The following is an 18,647-nucleotide window of genomic DNA, read 5'->3' as shown; positions in this document are numbered from 1 at the left end:
TCCCAGCATCTTCACAGGCTCACCAACCTGGAAGCCCCCCAAACCTTGTAACTTTTGCAATTTTATGGAGGCTTCATTCCATAGGCATGATCATTCTCTAACTCCATTTTCTACCCTTCTCCCTTCTCAAGAGAATGGGGGGCAGGGCTGAAAATTCCAAGCTTCTAATCACAGTTTGCTCTCTTGGGTGACCAGCTCTCTTCCAGGAGCCGTCCAGAAGCCCACCCAGAGTCTCCTCATTAAAATAAAAGACACTCTGGGGCGGCTGGGTGGCCCAGTCGTTGAGCGTCTGCCCCTTTCCCAGGGCCTGGGATCGAGCCCTGCATTGGGCTCCCTGCTCCGAGGGAGGCCTGCTTCTCCCTCTCCCACTCCCCCTGCTTGTGTTCCCTCTCTCGCTGTGTCTCTCTGTCAAATAAATAAATAAAATCTTTAAAAAGAAAATAAAAGACACTCCTATCACCCAGGAAATTATAAGGATTTCCGGACCTCTGTGCCAGGAACCAGAGGCAGAGACCAAATACATACTTCTAGTATCTCCCAGAATGATATTGAGTAAACAACTAACAAAGTCTGCACTATCCCAACACTTCAAAAAATTCAAGAATGGTCAACTCATGGTGTACCCATCCCACCCCCCCATAGGAATCCCAGCAGGGGGCTTCCCAATATAATTTCTGTTTAAAAAAGCTGATTTCACCTCTGACCTGAGGGTGGAGGGAGCCTGTGGTTCATGTTCAATTTAATCAGCATAATCTCATCCCCTGGCCACTGATATTGGTTCAGTGATAGGCAGGTGGCATCATCTGGGCCAATGAAACCCAATGAAAAGTTTTCTAGAAGCTTCTGGGGGAAGTTATCTCCCCACTCTGCTGAAGGAGCTTCTTAAAGCTTCTGCTCCCCCTTTCTCTCATCCCCCCTCAGTCTCCTTCAGTCTGGCTCTCTCCATCTGTCTTGCCATTTTCTCTCTCTGCCCCTCTCCACATAAGAAGGAAAGGTGTGGCCCCAGGCAACTTGCAACATGAGGGCAGCCATTTACCCTTAGGACAGAGAGACAGGCAGGCCATGCTGACACTTTTTTATATGTGACCCAATTCTCTTTCTCTTAAGCAACTTGGGTTGGATTTGCTGTCACTTGCATGAAAGCTCTAACGGATAAAGCACCCTGGTGTTCGACAGGATGGGGACAGGACCACCACTCTCCTGGTGTCCTCAGAAGGGAGAAATGGTGGGTCCCCAAGAAGACAGATGAGAATCAAACCAACATCTCCCGGGTGTTGGATTCTCTTCAGCTGGAGCAGGAGACATTGGTTAGAGCCACGAGGGCAAGGGGACCTATAGGTTCTTGGGGGAAAGACAACTATTAGCTACCTTCCCCCTGACCCAGTATCCCACATCTAGGTCAGACACCTCTCTTCCACCTATCCTAAGACAGAAAATGTGAGGCCTCTTTCCCTATTTACCGAAGGGTAACCTGAGAATGGAAAAGGAAAGGAATTGCTTGGAGCTGGGGTCCTGAGGACGGAGATGTTGATGGGAGATTTGGTCCCGAGAACAGTGAGGATCCTAGAGGTCCCGAGGACTTGGGGGTTGATGGGAGTTTGGGTCCCAAAAACAGACAGGATGCTGGGAGCTGGATACTGAGGACAGAAAGGGTATCTGGAAGCCGAAGTTCCCTGGAGGGCCTGGATGTAGACTATTTTGGTAGTGACGGAGATAAAGAGCAAGAATATTCACAGTCAGCGCATCTCAGTTTACCTGGTTGTCAAAAGGGCATGGGAGAGTTTGAGATCTCCTACTTTCCGTGGTTTCTCACTCTTCCCGGGTCCTAAGGGTGATAAACTTGGACTAGGTCTACAAGGTCCCACAGAAGTGGGCTCAGGGAGACCCATTCCCGGAGGGAGAAGGGACCCAAGTCTGGAGGGGTGAGGCAGCAACAGTGATGCGAGAGACGTGGGAAGGGCACATGGAGGGTGGGGGACTCGAAGAGATTGCGGCAGGAAGAGCAGGGAAGCTGGGTGGGGAAGCTGGTCGCTAGGGCCTGGGAGGCATCCACAGGAGCCGCTCCCTCTCTGGGGCTCAGGACTCAGGCTTCCTTTCAGTTGGTTCACTTCCAGGGGCCTCTTTTGGGAGAACGATGCATGATGTGGAAACACTGGATTCCCGGCTCTGGAAGGGTGGGGCCTCACTCCAGCCCCGCCCAGCCCTGCCCTGGGAGTTCTTGGACCTGCCCAGACACCCCTCTGCTGCCTTCTCGGATCTCGATCTCGAGGTGGCTCAGTTCACAACCTGTCATGTGACACCTTCACCTTCACTCACCTGTCCACAGAACGCCTCTCACACTCACCTTTCCCACAAAACACTCCTCCTCCCTCAATGCTCACAATCTTACACAACACTCCCCTCCACACACACCCAAACCTTCACACACACCCCTCACAGTTACCTTCCCCTTTCCCCTTACCCTCACACAACCTGCACCTTCACACACCCTTCCACCAACACCCTCACACTCACCTCTTCACAGAACCCCCACAACCTCTGCCCTCACCTAGCACCCTCCCATTCTCCGGCACCCCCTGCACCCCCAGCTCTTGGGGGTCGCACCCCCACCATCCCCCCTCCCCACCGTCTCGTGGCCTCCCTGGGTCTCCCGCCTCTCTAGTCCCGGCCTGGGCCCCGCCCCGGCCCCGGAGCCCCGCCCCCGGGCGGGCAGGGGGCGGGGCTCGGGGCGGGGCGGGCGGCGCGGGCGGTGCAGGTGCCGGGCCGGGAGCGAGCGGCGGCGGCGGCGGCGGCGGCGGCGGCGGCGGCGGCGGCGGCGGCGGCGGCGGCGGCACCATGGGCCGGGCCCGGCGCTTCCAGTGGCCGCTGCTGCTGCTGTGGGCGGCCGCGGCGGGGCCAGGTAGGGTCGGGGGCCGGGGTCGGCCGGCCGGGCCGGGGCGGGGGGCGCGCTGCGGTGACAGCCCGGCTGCCGCGGGGCCGCAGAGGCCGAACAATGCGCGCGGGGCCGGGCCGGGCCCCCTCCCCGGGACAAAGCGCAGCGCGGGCCGGGAGCCGGGAGCGGGGGGAGGGGGGCGCGGGCCCCGGCCGCTGTGCCGCAGCCCCCCCCCAACCCCGCACAGGCCCCGATCCCGGCGGGGACAAAGGGACCGAGACCACCCCCCACACACACACGAGCCCGCCTTCTCCGGGCCGGTCCCACGGTCCTTCTCTCCGGTCTCTGCGTCCCTCTGTCCGCCTGTCTCTGAGTCCCTCAGTCTCTCTCCTTGTCCGCCTACCCTTGTCCTCTATCCCTCAGTCTGGAAGTCCTATCCCCCTGTCTGTCCCCCTTTCTCCTTGCCTCCTTGTTCCCCACCTCTCCATCCTGTCTTTGTCCCCCACCTCTGTCCCTTGGTCTCTGTCCCTTTTTACTGGGTCACTCTGCCCCCCATCATCCTCTCTACTCCCCCTTCTCTGTCCCTTATATTTCTGCCCTCCCTCTCTGCCCCCATTCTCCCTCTCTGTCCCTGTCTCTCTGTCGCCCTTGTTTCTCTGTCCCCCATCTGCCCCATCCCCTTGACTCTATCCCCTATCCTTCCTGCCTGTTTCTCTAGCCCCCTCTGTCACCTCTCTTCCTCATTCCCCCCACCATCTGTCCCCCCCTCTGTCCCAGGGTGTCCCTGTCTCTCTGCCCTTACAACCTCCCCCATCTCCATCCTTCATGCCTCCATCCCTTTATCGTTCTGTGCCCCTGGAGAGGAATTGAGTCAGACAGGGCACCCTGAAGGGCCTTGGAGGGAAATGTGTGTGTATGTATGTGTGTGGGGAAGTGTGTGAGGAACCCTGGCATGTGGGCACACACGTGGATTCAGCAAATGCCTCGCAAATGCTGCCCCTCCCCAACCATTCACACACCCAGGCCATAACTTCCAGAGAAGCCCCCCCTCCAGGACATCCAGGGGTCCGTCCGCATATCCTCATCACACTCTGTGAAAAGCCGGAGACCTCTAAGAGAGGGTGACCCTGAGGCTGGGGACAAGGTCAGGAAACGTCACCCACACACTCACACTCTCACAGTGCAGGTGCCTCGAACCTACGACAGGTCACCCCCTCCTCCCTGGTGGGGAAGGCTGCTCTTAGGAGGAGCGGAGGACTGGGAAGCGGCAGGGCAGGAAGCGGTGCAGAGATTTGGGAGAGGTGTGTAGCCAGATGGCACAGGGCTGGGGGGCCTACGTTTATTCACATCCTGCCCCCTGCCATTTGCCCCAGCGGTGGATGTCAAGCACCCTCCTCTCTCTCCGGGCCTCGGTTCCCCTTTCTGTAAAGGGAGGATTTTGAACTCAGGGACCTGAAAGGGAACTCCAGCTCAGACCTCCCAAGGGGTTTCTGGCAAGTTGGATGAGGTTACAACACCCCCCCACCCCAACCCCTGCAGGGTTTGAGACAGAGCCTTCCTCTCCTCAGGACAAGGTGAGGGGCAAAGCTGACCTCTCGCGCTGCATTTTGTTTTATTCTACAGTCTTCTGCCATTGCTCGGAACTTTCCTCATTTCTTCCTTCTTTGTAACAAACGTGCCACACTTTCCCAGATGAGCGCTTTGGTACCTTAACTACGTTGCCATCCCGTTTTATTTTTCTTTCTTTCCTTTTTAGGCCCCCCCAAACCAGGTTCATAGAATCCTAGAACCAACGAGTCCAGGAAACAAAGAACCTAAGGGTATCTTAAAACACTGACACCTTCAGGATCCTAGAATCCCAAAGTCTTTAGAATGTTGACACCTTTAATATTCTAGAACCTTGATAGCATTAGGGTTCTAGCCTCTTGACATCTTTAAAAGTCTGAGATCTTGACCTCCGGGAGATCCTGAATGTTGACCCGTCTGACATCTGGAATCTTGACAATTTAGACTGTCATGGGGATGGATTCTCAGAATCAGAAGGTGGACTAAGATGACTGCCTACCCGGCTCAAGAATCTTTTCTCCAGCATTCCTGGGAGGTAGCTCGATAGGCTTGTTTCTCGTTTCATTTTAAAGTCACTGCTTCCTGGCACCCTAATCCCTTCTGTAAACTTTCTCTAAATTAAACGGCATAGGGCTTTACAAGTTAGGAGAGAGCTGGGTGTCATGGGGAGCCCTCTGGACCGGGAGCCGAGGGACCAGGCCTCCCTGGTGTAATTTTATGTCAGCCTCTGTCACTCCCTGAGCCTCACTTTCCACTTCTGTACAGCATGAGCTAGGGAGCCGGAGTACATGGTGTCAGAGGGCCCTGTCTGCTTTCCTTCTCACTGGATATTTCTGAATGACCTTGGCCACGGGATCTTAGGGGTTGCCCGTGGTCCCCACCTCATCTTTCTCTTCATCACCCCCTTTCTGTCCTTGGCCAGTCCGCGGAAATGGGGATGGAAGATGGGGTCCCTTTGTGCCCTTTCAAAAACGAATTCTCTCTCTTTCCTGGCTTACACATCTGCCAAGAACACCGGAGAAGGATGATGAGATTTATGCCAAAGGAAAGAAGGGCCCAGGGTGGGCAGGCGAGAGGAAGTGAGAAAGAGAGAGGTTCGTTGCCTGCCCAGATGCACGCAGGCAGAACCAGAGATCCACAGGCCAGGGATTGGATTGAACTGAAAGGGACTGAGGAAACAGATATCCAGATACAAAGACAAGACCGAGAGACTGTTAAGAGTTAGGGGGCTTTGTAGAAGGGGGGGGCTTGTTGATCCCAAATGTTTTCCTCCCAAGTGATTCACTTTTCCCTGCTAAAGTTCTGACAGGCCACTCTGAGAGCAGGGGCACCTTCCCCCCCAATTATGAGTCACCCCAGGGTGCAGGTCTTGGGAGGTTTCTGTCACTGACCCCCACCCACCCATGAGCCAGACGCCTGAGTCCCCAGAGCAGGGGTCAGGTTCTTCAGTGGATTCCAAGACCTTAGACACAGCAGGGCTGGGGCCTGGGGTGGGTTAATGTCGTGCGAGCCTGGCCTGTCCCCGTCTTGGGGAACACAAAGGCAGCTTTCTCTCTCTGGGTGGGGGAGGTGGGGGGGCTGGAGATAGTCAGACTTGCCAGCACCCAATGGCCTGTGGCACCAAGACCCAAGCACCCACTGGCTCCTGCCAGTGCGGACCCCAGGCCCATCCCAGGCCCATAGGTCCTCTGGGAACCGGGCCCCAAGGCTCCTCTACAGGCACTCAGTGGGGCAAGAGGGCAGTGACAGAGCCTGGGCTCTCCTGGGAGGGGGTGAATAGAGGGCACTGGGCTGGAGGATAGGACAGTGAGGGCTCAGTGCCGGCTTGCACCCTTCCTGGAGGAAGCAAGAATTCCCCCATGACCCCACACCCAGGGGGAACCTCCCACCCCCTGGCTGGGCCTGAGGCCTGGAATCTAGGGAGTTCCAAATATCTCAGGAACGTGGGGGCTACAGGGGGCACTTTGTGTGTGAGGCTGCTGACTCACCCCTACGCCCCCACCTGATGCTTGGTCCCCAGATGGGAGGGGGACGGGGGCTGGGGGAAGGCAGGACTGTGGTTCTGAGGGTTGAGGACTGTGGCCCAGGAGTCAAGTTTCTGGGAGAGGAGGCTGGGGGCCTGGACTCCTGGGTCTGAGGGAGGAGGGGCCGGGGGCCTGGACTCCTGGGTCTGAGAGAGGAGGGGCCAGGGGCCTGGTCTCCTGGGTCTGAGGGAGGAGGGGGCTGGGTGCCTGGACCCCTGGGTCTGAGGGAGGAGGGGCCGGGGGCCTGGACTCCTGGGTCTGAGGAAGGAGGGGCGGGGGGCCTGGACTCCTGGGTCTGAGGGAGGAGGCTAAGGGTCCTGGACATGTGTGTGAGAGGGAGGAGGGGGCCGGGGGCTTGAACTTCTGGGTCTAAGGGGAGAAGAGGGCTGAGGGTCCATACTCCTAGGAATGGAGGTACAGACTACTGAGTCCTGGGGAGAGGAAGGGGCTGGGGGGGGGTCCCACTCCAGGTTTCGGAGGGAGGAGGGGCTGGGACCCTGATGCCTAGGTCCTGCGAATACAGGCGCCTTCACAAGGCTGAGCTGGGGAAGAATTGAAGCTTTGTGCTAGGATGTTCGGACTCCGCCATTGATGGGGGGCTGAGGGGGGGTTCATTCAGGACGCAGGGATGTACCACCTCCCTAGGGGAGGAAGTGGGGGAAGGAGGCATGAAGCCATGAGCCCCCTGGGGAGCGGATACAGAGGGGGTGGCTGTGACCTTCGCGGAACCATGACCTTGAGACTCCCTTGGGTATTCGCTGACTCAGGACCCAGGAAGTGCTCCCCCCACCCCGTTTAGTCTCCATGGAAACATCCAGCAGCTGTGTACTCTGGACCCCTGGCTCCTGGGTCCTGAAGGAGGAGGGGGCTGGAAGCCCAGACTCCTGGGTTTGAAGGGGGAGAAGCTGGGGCTCAGGACTTCTGGGGTTGAAGGAGAAGGAGCCTAAGAACCCAGACTCCTGGATCCTGATTGGAGAAGGGGGCTAGGAGCCTGGACTCCTGGATCCTGGGAGAAGAGGCAGTTGGGGGGCTGGGTTCCTGGGTCTAAGGGAAGAGAGGGCTGGATTCTGGGTCTCTACATATCACCTGCTCAGCCACTCTTTCCCAAGCCCTCCCCAGTCCCTTTTTCCAGGCACCATCCCCATGACGACTCCAGGCTGTCAACACAGTTTAAAGGGCCAGTGCCCCAGTCCCAAAAGCTTAGCCCTCTCAGACCAGAAAGTCCCGCCTCACCACCCCCCAACCCCCCAACCCCGAAACAAAAGCTCCTGGGACATTAATATTCCAGGCACAGACACTGTTGGTTACTGACTCCTCAGGAGGGGGAGGGAACAAGACAAAAGCCCCCCACCCTCACCCCATGTGCACCCTCAAGCAGAGAGCAGAGGAATAATTGGGGGGGGGGAGATGCCGAGGTCCTGATGGCTCCCAGGAGATGTTGAGTTTCTGCCACTGACTTGCCTGGGAACCCTGAGCCTCATTCTCCACATCTGTAAAATGGGGGGTAGCACTAGGTTAGCCCTGAGGTCCAGAATCCATGGATAGGCTTCAGGATGGTTTCTGTTTGTTGTTGTTGTTTGTTTGTTTTTTAAGCGCCAAAATATGCGGACAGGCCAGTTTTCATGTGCACGGGCATGTTTCTGGACTTGTAATAACAGCAGCTTTGCAGGAAGGGCTCCCTGAGCTTCGGGCACTGGCATCAACCCCCTTTTACATGGAAGGCATCAGAAAAGGCATGCCACTTGCCCAAGGTCACAAAGACGGCCAGTGGTCCAGCTGGGATCAACCCAGGTGTTTAGGAGGAGAATGACAATGTCACAGAGTCGTTGTGAGGTGGAAATGAAATCCTGCCTGACACAAGCTATTCGTTCATCCATCTCCCAGACACGGACCAAGTCTCAGGCACACTTCTAGGCACTAGGGGTGCAGCAGTAAAACCAATGGATGACACCCCTGCCTTCATGGGGTGTGTGTGGTGTGTATTCTAGTGATGGGGGACAAACGCAATAAACAAGTAAGCAAATTAACAAAATAACTTCAGGGACATTTCTGTAGAAGAGAGCCAATGGCAATGACAAAGTGTTCTGGAGGTGGAGGGACAGGGTGTGAGTGGGGGTCTCCGTGAGGAGGTGTGGATGTGAGCAGAGATCCAACTGAGAGCAGGAGGGAGGCAGTGGTGGGAAGATCAAGGGCGAAGAACATTCCAGGCAGAAAGACGTGCAAGGGCCCTGAGGTGGCATCATGCTCAGTGAGTCTGAGGAACATCAAGGGCCTGGGAGCCTGGAGTGAAGAAGTAGCGGGAGGGTGGTTGGAACTGTGGTCAGGGAAGGGCCAGGCCACATAGTTCCTTGAAGGCCCAGGGAAGGAGACCAGATTTTATTCTCAGTGTCATGGGCAGCCTTCAGAGCGTTTTAAGCAGAGAGGTGACTTGATCTGATTTACCTTCTTGACAAATCCATCTGGCTGCTGTGTGGAGAATGGCCTGAGGGGAAGCAGGCACGGAAGCAGGGAGCCCCATGAGTGGCTCTTGAAGGTCGAGGTAAGAGATGGTGTCATCGGGCTAGGGTGGTGGTAGAGGAGGTCAACAAAGATGAGTTGATTTGGGATAAGCTTTTTAGAGGTAGATGGATAGATCTTGCTGATGGAATGGATGTGAGAGTGAGGGAAAGGTCTTTAGGCCTGAGCAACTCGGTGGATGGGTGTGATATTTAGTGAGATTGAGGAGGAAAATATGTGAGGCCAGGATGGGACATGTCAAGCTTGATGTGCCAGGAGCTGCTAAATTAACTGCTAATAGTGGCTTAAATACACAAGGCATGATATTCAAACCTAAGGGAAGTCCAGAAGTAGGCATCCAGGGCTTTTGAGGCAGCTCCACAGCATCACCAGAGACTCGAGGCACCTTCTGGCTCTTAGTTCCACCATCCCTACTGCCCTTGTCCTCTTGTCAAAGTGGCTGCCAGAACTCCAGGCATCACATCCTACTTCCAGGCAGCATAAAGGAAGAAAAAGGACTTATCCCCTTTCTTGAGGAAGTCCTCCCAAAATTACCACATGAATTACCAGAGAAATTACTTTTCCTTCTATCAAACTGGACAAAACTTGATCACATGGCCTCACTTAGCTGCAAGGGAGTCTGGGAAATATCTCTTTCTGCGGGACATAGGGCATCCATAAATACAATCAGGGTTCTTTTACTAAGAAGAAAAGGGAATTGTGGATGCCAGGTAGAAAGCTAGCTGTCTCTGCCTCCATCCTCCAGACTTAATCTTCTCTACCCCTCGGCAGCCAAATCAGTTTACCTAGCCCTCTTACAGGGAACATAACGCTTCTGATGGGCTATTACAGTGATTTGTGTCTACCTCCCTGTAAATCTGGAAGGCCTTCCAGGGCAGGGACCTCATCTGACTCATCTCTGGGCACCCGGCCCCTAAACACCTACCTACCACTCAGGAAACACTCGAATGAATGGGCCAGAATGTCAGAGACATGAAGCTATAGTTATCCCACATTTAAAGGGAAATAACCCCATTTGATCATGGCACTTTTCCTGTTTAAAAACCTCCCTCCCCCGGCCTTCAGGATAAAAGCTCATCTCCGAGCTTGGTGTTTGTGGCCCTTCACTAGCAAATCCCACAACCCCTCTTGCACAGTTCCTTCTACCCAGACAGCCAGGAGGGGATGTGAAATCAAACTGTAGAATTAGAGAGAGCTCTGGATGCAGATCCTGCCCCCCTCCCCACTGCCCCTCTGACTACTACCTCGAACAAGTCGTTTTCTCTCTCTGGACCAATTTTCTCATCTCTAAAATGGGAATTAAAAAAACCTGGGGATTGGTAATAGTATCTACCTTATCCGGGTATTGTGATGATGAGGTGGAAATTGTATAGCTGATACCCTTAGCACAGAGCCTGGCACTGCAAGTGCCTAATAAACACCAGCTACCACTATGTGGTTATTTTATTTTGAAGATGACCGTGACAATGATGATGGTGATGCTGATGCTGATTAATCCCAGCTCTGAGCTTTACTCTAGGCTACTGCCTCTGCTGAAAATACCCCCTTACTAATCCACTACCTTGCTCCTCTGATGGATTAATCAGGGTAGGTTGACTGCAATAACATGAGCCCTGAAATCTCAACGGCTTAACAAAAAAGTCAATTTCTCATTCGTGTCACAGTCCTGTGCATGCAGGTTGCAGGGGACAGTCAGTCAGGGCCCCGGGCTCCTTCCAGCTTGTGATCCTGTCATCCTAAGGCTCCTCGGGGTCCTCTCCATTCAGCCAGCAAGAAGGATTTTGAGTGACAGGAGCCAGGCTGGAAGGGGTGTCTCTCTATTCCACCTACATCCCATTGGCCAGAAATCGGTCACATGGCCCCAACTAAGTATAAGGCATCCCAGGAAATGTAGCCCAATCGCGTGTTGTACCAGTTAACTTTAGCCGTGTAACAGACCCTCCAAAACATGGTAGCTTGAAACAACAGTCGTGTTATTTGCTTATGACTCTGGGAGTCAGTGATTCAGACTGAATTGGCTGGGCAGTTCTTCTCTTGGTCTCAGCTGGAGTCACTCATGTGCCTGCAGTCACGTGGGGCTGGAGGGCCCAGGATGGCCCCACTCACATGACTGGCAGTTGGTGCTGGCTTCTGGCTGGGCTTCTCTCTCCATGTGGTCCCTTGCCCTCAAGGAGGCTAGGAGGGATATCTTCACCTGATGGTCTCAGGACAGCAAGAGGGCACAAATGGAAACTGCAAGGCCTGGGCTCTAGAACTCAGACAATATCACCTTTAGGAAATTCTGTTGGCCAAAGCAAGTCACAGGGCCCGCCCAGATTCACAGGGTCGGAGTGCCTCCTTAATGAGAGGAGGAGAGAAGTCAACTTACAAAGTACATGCACAGGGATGGGAAGAATATTGTGGCCATCTTTGCAGGCAAACTACAACGTGTGCCCAGGTGTGAAAGACGGGATTTGGTGAGCACATAGCAGCTTCCCACACCTGGTGATCTCCTGCTCACTCTAAGATCTGGATCCAATGGAGCTTCCTTCCAGAACCTTCTCTAATCACCCATCTCCCTAGATGGCCTTAGTCTCTCCCCTTCCTCTGGGCTCCCAGTGTGCCCCGTGCTGCCCCCATTAGAGCACATACCACTGGATCTTGACTGGCAGCCCCTCTCAAGCAGGTTTTCTCCGTCTCCCAGAGTCCAGCCCTCAGGAAATGTTGGGTGCAATGAACTGAATGAGAGGGAAAAGAAAGAGTTTGGAGGTTTGGGTGGGAGAGGAACAGAGGGAGAGAGAAAAGATGGAATTGCAGCCCTCAACGAGTTTCTCTACTGGCCCAGGGGCTGGACAGGAAGTACAGACAGAGAACGTGACCGTGGCTGAGGGAGGGGTGGCCGAGATAACCTGCCGTCTGCACCAGTATGATGGGTCCATAGTTGTCATTCAGAACCCAGCGCGGCAGACCCTCTTCTTCAACGGCACCCGCGGTGAGTGCTGGGGTAGGGAATGCTGCGTCTTGAAAGAGGAGGGCTGGGGCCTGACCCCTGTGTCCTGAAAGAGGACAGAGCGGAGAGTGTGGACTCTTGGGTCCTGACAGAGCATGGAGCTAGGGGTCTGGGCTCCTGGTCCCGTGGGCGGGAGGGCCTGAATCGTTCTGGGTCCCCAAGGGAGTAACTAGGTGGGCCCCTTAGAGGCACAGGTATGGCTGCCTGGAGAGGGGACGCCGAGAGCCGGTCTCTAAGCTCCTGGCGGAAGGGCGGGACCCCTGAGGCCAGGACTCCCCAGTTTCATCCCTTCCTGTTCATTCTGTCTAGCCCTGAAGGACGAGCGTTTCCAGCTTGAGGAGTTCTCCCCCCGCCGCGTGCGGATCCGGCTCTCAGATGCCCGCCTGGAGGACGAGGGGGGCTACTTCTGCCAGCTCTACACGGAGGATACCCACCACCAGATTGCCACGCTCACTGTATTGGGTAACGCCACCCCTCTCCTCAGACTCATCCCCTCCTCCTTTCTCCTCTGCTTTCCCCTTATCCTGAGACCTGATTTTTTTTAACCTGGCTGTTTTTGACCTCTACCACCCGGGATCCTTGTTCCACCTAGTTACTTTGAGTCTCCCTCGGTGCCTCCGCTGACCGCCTCCCCTTACCACTTCCTACGGCAGTGGCCCCAGAGAATCCCGTGGTGGAGGTTCGGGAGCAGGCGGTGGAGGGAGGCGAGGTGGAGCTCAGTTGCCTAGTTCCGCGGTCCCGCCCTGCCGCGGTCCTGCGCTGGTACCGCGACCGCAAGGAGCTGAAAGGTACTACCTGGGGTGGCGGGCGGGACGGGGCGGGGTGGGAGGGGAGGTGCCGGCGGGAGGTGGGACTGAGGAAGCGGGGCTTGGAGAAGAGCGCACAGGCGGACACTGGCCTCTCAATACCCCTCTACGGAATGAATTGATAGAGGAGAGGGCGTGGGAGCGAAAGAGGGAGGAGCTTTGGGACGAGGCACCTGGGGCGGTGGGCTTGGTTCGTGGAGGGGCGTGGCTTGGAGGACCCGTACCTGGTGGATAAGGGGCGGAGCTTGGCAAACGACATGATTTGTTTTGGGCGGGGGGGCGGGGTGGGTACGCTCTCGATGGGCGGAGCCGGAACCCTGGCCCGACAGCTTCCCGGCCCCGCCTGGCAGGAGTGAGCAGCGGCCAGGAAAATGGCAAGGTCTGGAGCGTGGCGAGCACAGTGCGGTTTCGGGTGGACCGCAAGGACGACGGCGGTATCGTCATCTGCGAGGCGCAGAACCAGGCGCTGCCCTCCGGACACAGCAAGCAGACGCAGTACGTGCTGGACGTGCAGTGTAAGTGCCCGGCGGGCCGGGACCCTGGGGGCCGGAGGGTCCCAACGCCAGCCGCTTGCCCCCGGGAGGGTTTCCAGCCCCGCGTGATGACCCTGACCATCTCTCTCCCATCTCATTTCCGCCCACAGACTCTCCCACGGCCCGGATCCATGCCTCCCAAGCTGTGGTGAGGGAGGGAGACACGCTGGTGCTAACGTGTGCTGTAACGGGGAACCCCAGGTGAGCTGCTGGACCCGAGACTCCTGCGTCCCGACAAGAAGAAGACCGGGAACCTGGACACCTGTGTCTCGGGAAAGGGGGAACTGGACGCACAGAAGGGCCTGGGACCCGGACTTCTGCGCCCTGAGGGAGGAGTCTGGGCGTTTGGGCTTGTGGATCTTGAGGAAGGAAGCTGTGGGGCCCTGGACTCTTGGATTCTGACAGTGGAACGGGCAGGGGTCGGGAGGCTAGGATTCTTGAGACTGGTGTCGGGTGGAAGCTGGGCCCGGGACTGCAGGTTATATTGGAAGGATAGGGCTGGCTAGTAAAGACCCTCTTATTTGGAGATGCTACATATCTAGATTACTGAGAACTCAGAATCGGATGTTGGCACCTGTGACCCTAACTCTCACTGTATTTTACTCATGCCCAGGCCAAACCAGATCCGCTGGAACCGCGGGAATGAATCTTTGCCAGAGCGGGCCGAGGCGGTCGGGGAGACGCTTACTCTGCCAGGCTTGGTATCAGCGGATAATGGCACCTACACTTGCGAGGCGTCGAACAAGCACGGCCACGCGAGGGCGCTCTATGTACTCGTGGTCTACGGTGAGGGCAGGCAGCGGCCGGCCTGGGGGCGGGGCTCAAGGCAGGGGCGGGGCCTCGGAGGAGGTCTCCGGGAGTCCTGGGTGGGGCGGGGCCTTGGGAATGGGCGAGCTGGATTGGATGGTTCAAGACCTGCCAGGGGTGTTTGAGGGGCCTGTGCAAAGGGTGATTCCTTGGGGTCAACAGCCAACAGAATTCCTGGAGTTCTGCGGCCAGATTGACCGTCTGGGTTCACACTGGGCTCTGCAGCATCCTATTGCGGGTAACTTTGCGCCTTAGTTTCCTCATCGGTTAAGTGGAAATAAACAATAGCAACCACCTCATAGGGTTGTGAAGATTATATGAGCTAAATATATAAAGGGGTTGAAATGGCCCCTAGCACAAAATAAGTGTTATGTGGTTAGCCCTTATAACGGTGGGGCAGGAATTTTGGAAGTTGTTGGGCCCTATAGCTCAGCATTTTAAATACCTGGAGCGTTTTAGACAAGGGGGGAAGGGACTTGGACCTGAGGTTCTGTGGGTCAAGGAGACCAAAGAAAAGGGATGTGCTGTTTCTGTTCTGTGGGGAATGGGGTGGGGGCAGGAAGTGGGATAGTACTGTCAAAGGGACTCAGGGGCTGGGTCGGGCAGCGTGCAAACCAACACGCGCGCATTCTTTGTGGAAATGGAGCATCAGGAAAGAGTGGAGCCAGGACAAGGGAGCAGGAGTGTCAGTAACTTGAGGGGCGTGGCACGTAAAAGCAGGGTTAGTGTGTGGACTGGTTTAAGCGATCCACAGCTATGGGGCCGGGCTGGGACCGTCCTCCGATGACCTGGTCCTGCGCCCTGTCTCTCTGGCAGACCCGGGTGCGGTGGTAGAGGCTCAGACGTCGGTGCCCTACGCCATTGTGGGCGGCATCCTGGCGCTACTGGTGTTTCTGATCATATGTGTGCTGGTGGGCATGGTCTGGTGCTCAGTACGGCAGAAGGGTGAGTGGGGGCGGGGTCTGACTTCAGCGAGGGGTGTGGCTGGTTGTGGGATCCGGAAGAGGGCGGGGCCTAGAGCCCGGGTTGGAAAGAGGGCGGGCGTACAGCCGAGATGGTAAGGGGGCGGAGCCTAGATCCGGGATTCGAAATCTGGCGGGACCTGAGGCCAAGATGCCAAAAGGGCGGGCCTTTCCGCCACGACTCTTAAAAGGGGTGAAACGCTGAGGGCCAATTAAGGCCATGGGTTTGAATAAAACATTTATCTTCCTAATTGTTGGATTCGTTGGGAGCAGAGCAAGGGGACACCGCCAAGAGAACGGATAAGGGTGGTCTTTCTGTGAACTTTTGGAGTCTTCCTAATTCTGCTTTTACCTCTTTTCTGCCCCTGTTTTGCTATCCCCTGGACTTGATGCCCTCTCCCTGTATGTTCCCTTTCTCCCTCTTTCTTCGCCTGGTATGTCTTGTCTGTCTCCGTCTTCCCGTATATTTCTGCCCAACTCCTGGGTCCACATATATGTCGCCTGTGCCTGGGGGTCTGCCACCCCTCAGGCTCCTATCTGACCCATGAGGCCAGTGGCCTGGATGAGCAGGGAGAAGCAAGAGAAGCCTTTCTCAATGGCAGCGACGGACACAAGAGGAAAGAAGAATTCTTCATCTGACCCCACGTCCATCCAGGCCTGGGCCTGGTCCTGGGCTGGGGTCCACCCCACTGCCAGCTGCAAAGACATTTACCAGAGTCTGGGATGGTGGGCCTCTCTCCCCACCACTAACACCTCAGACGCTTGGGCAGGGATGGGGGTGTCGGATCCCGGGTCTCTGCAAGGGCCAGAAGCAAGGGCCCAGAGGTCTGGGCCCCCCAGGGGGCAGGGGCCAAAGGTCCAGACCCCCCAAGTCCAGGGAGGGCGGTAGGGATTGGGTTGGGGGAAGATAACTGGGGGAAGGCCACGGCCCCTAGGCTGCAGAACCAGGTCTTGTGGGGAGGGGGTCAGATTCTGGGAAGGGTGGGGTGGGCAGGGAAGGGGAACACAGATTTCTTTGGGGGTCCCAGACCCCATGCCAGCCATTGTAGGAGTTCCACAGAGCTCTGGGCACCTCTTTGCAAAGCCATGTTTGCACGGTGGGGGTAAGGGTGGGGGGAGGGCATGGAAACAGGGATTCTGTGTCTTTGTGTCATAACTTCGATGGGGGTGGTGAGGGAGACAGCCCCAACCCTTTTCTCCAATCCCCAGGTTCCTGGGCTCCCCTTCCCTCCACCTCCTCCCCCCATATCTGTCCTATCCATATTTGTCTCTCTTTCTACCCACTCCTGGGGGGGCCTTCCCCATCTCTCCTCCAGGCCCTCCAGGGAGAGGGAAAGGAGTTTGGGGGGTGCGTTGGTCTCTATGGTTTTATATATAATATATTAAAAAAAATTAAAAATCTGTATGAAAATATCAGATTGCACCCCCCTCCCCTCATTCCTGGCTTTTGCCCCCTTTTTCTTGTAAAAAACAAAAACAAAAACACATTTTGTATGGGGAGGGGACGGGGAGGGGGTTTGGCAATCCCACTAACCACCATTAAACTGAGGAGAGAACAAGTGTCTGGGGTGGCTGTGTGTCTGTCCCTCTGCCCAGAGCTGCACGATATTGGGAGGGGAACTGAACTAAGGGAGGGAGGAGGGAGAGGAGTAAGATGGTTGCTGGTGGACAGTACAAGCCAGGAGAGGGTCCTTACCTCTTCAAAGGCACCTCCCCTCTTCCAAGAAATTTGTTTTTTCTCCTGGCCATTCCATAAGCCAAAAGTCACTGAGTCTTGTCTCTTCAGTAGCCACTGAGCTACCCCATCCCCAGCCAATGGCCTGGATCCTTCCCCTGGCTTACTCCTACCCCTGACATCAATCTCCAAAGGACCTCTCTCCCTGGCAACACCTGTCCCTGCTCTGCTCAAAACCTTTCCCTAGCTCCCCATCACCTCTAGGTCAAGTCAAACCCCCTTAGCCTGGCATTCCTGACTCCTTCCTCCTCCTCATTCAACTAAATTTTAGATGAGTGATTCTAATTTTAGACTAAAAAATACATTGACCTCTTACTTTGTGCCAGGTGCTACTCAAAGATGTGGAGATGCCATAGTGAATAAAAAAAGGCAAATGTTAGATGTTCTAGACACCTTAGTACTAATCTGAAACTTGATCCTAGTCTAGGCACTGAGGACCCAAAGAAAAAGGGTGACTCCATTCTTACCCTCACAAAGCTTCCATGAGAACAGACTGCAGTAAGGAAGCAAAAAAACTTAAATTTCAGATTGCCCTAAGTACCCTTAAGATAAAATGCAGAGTAAGGTGATGTGGGGTATTATTGACTTATTATGGAAAACTTCAAAACAGAAGTAGACAGAACAGGATAATGAAGTCCCATGCACCCTTCACCCCAGCTTCCACAACCATGGACTCATGACCAAACCTGCTTTAACCATAACACCACTCACTTCTCTAAAGCAAATCTGGCTTTCAGATTTGAAAGATGGCACTTTCAAAGTGCCATCTTTGAAAGATCAAGGAGAGCCTGCCTGATTGACACCTGTGCCAAGAAATGAATGATGAGCATAAGATCAGCTATTCAAAGATCAGAGGGAAAAGCATTTTCAGGCAAAGGGAATAGCAAGGGCAAAGGCCTGAGGTGGTAAAGAGATTGCAGTGTTTGAGGGGAAGTGGAGCTAGGCGGTGGAGTGGATAAAGAGAGGTGAGTCAAGTCAGAGACAAGTAGGGGTAGACCATGTGTATAAGCCCCTGGGCCATGACAGAGTGTGGATTTTTTTCTAAGTGTAACGGGAGCTCATTGGAGAGTTCTGAGCGGGGAATCTGAGTCAATTGGAGGAAGCCTGGAATGCTGCAATAGCTTCCTATACGGTCAGGTCAGCGTAGTCTGAGGTCTTAACTTCACCTGTAGGAGCCATTCCCCTCTCTTAATTCTGTGTTTCAGGGATACTTAGCTGCTATCATTTTCTCAATCAAACCATAACTACTTTTTGCCTATAGGCTTCTACCCTTGCTGTTCCCTCTGCCAGAAAAACTCCTATTCTAGTTGGCTTCTATTCATCCTTGGCTTAAATATCATCACCTCTTGGATGCCTCTCCAGGCTGGGGCAGGCACCTCCTGTGGCTCCCACAGTTTCCTATACTCCACTCATCCCAAGTCTGACCAATCTGGGTTGTGGTTCTGACTTTTGTGGCTCTCCTTCCTTTGAGGTGCCATGAGGATAGGAGCCAGGTGTGTCTTGTCTACTGCGGAAAACAGTGCCCACCAGCACAGGCTGGCACAAAAGAGAGCAGTAAATATTTATGCTGGGGGGGAGGGCTTGTGGGGTTGGTAAGTGTCTTGGCCCTTGCGCCCCCTCTCCGGATGCAAACTGATGCCAACTAAAAACAAGGCCACCCGCTCCGCGCTAGTCCGCAATCCTTCAGCCCGTGCGCTTTGTTCAGGAGCGCCGCCAGCCGCCGCCCTCCCCATACGCTAATCACGGCGTTCGGGAGTACGGCCTCTCCGGGGAATATGCAAATCACCCCTTCAGCGCCGTAGGGCTTCTATTGTCCCTCACGAAGATTATGCAAAT

General features: G+C 55.4%; 1 protein-coding gene across 2 annotated transcripts; it reads left to right on the top strand.

The window, feature by feature from the left end:
* The first annotated feature begins 2,770 nt into the window (after positions 1 to 2,770).
* CADM4 (cell adhesion molecule 4) lies at positions 2,771 to 16,636 on the top strand. 2 transcript variants are annotated; one of them, XM_027618842.2, is made up of 9 exons: positions 2,771 to 2,899; positions 11,804 to 11,950; positions 12,278 to 12,430; positions 12,622 to 12,756; positions 13,125 to 13,289; positions 13,418 to 13,508; positions 13,921 to 14,093; positions 14,931 to 15,059; positions 15,606 to 16,636. In XM_027618842.2, exons 1-9 carry the CDS (start codon positions 2,836 to 2,838, stop codon positions 15,713 to 15,715), a joined length of 1,167 nt encoding a protein of 388 aa, XP_027474643.1. In that variant the 5' UTR covers positions 2,771 to 2,835; the 3' UTR covers positions 15,716 to 16,636. The 2 variants fall into 2 exon arrangements, with proteins under 2 accessions (XP_027474643.1, XP_027474644.1); XM_027618843.2 differs by lacking the exons at positions 14,931 to 15,059; positions 15,606 to 16,636 and adding an exon at positions 14,277 to 14,413.
* Positions 16,637 to 18,647: the final 2,011 nt, after the last annotated feature.

The sequence above is a fragment of the Zalophus californianus genome, chromosome 17 (assembly GCF_009762305.2).
Source record: "Zalophus californianus isolate mZalCal1 chromosome 17, mZalCal1.pri.v2, whole genome shotgun sequence".
Classification (NCBI taxonomy): Eukaryota; Metazoa; Chordata; class Mammalia; order Carnivora; family Otariidae; genus Zalophus; species Zalophus californianus.
This window is presented reverse-complemented; position numbering and strand designations above follow the sequence as displayed.

Coding starts and splice junctions, on each gene's coding strand:
- CADM4 (XM_027618842.2), top strand. CDS start 2,836: ATGGGCCGGGCCCGGCGCTTCCAGTGGCCGCTGCTGCTGCTGTGGGCG. Junction 13,509..13,920: donor GCTGTAACGGGGAACCCCAG/GTGAGCTGCTGG, acceptor ACTCATGCCCAG/GCCAAACCAGATCCGCTGGA. Junction 14,094..14,930: donor CTATGTACTCGTGGTCTACG/GTGAGGGCAGGC, acceptor TCTCTCTGGCAG/ACCCGGGTGCGGTGGTAGAG.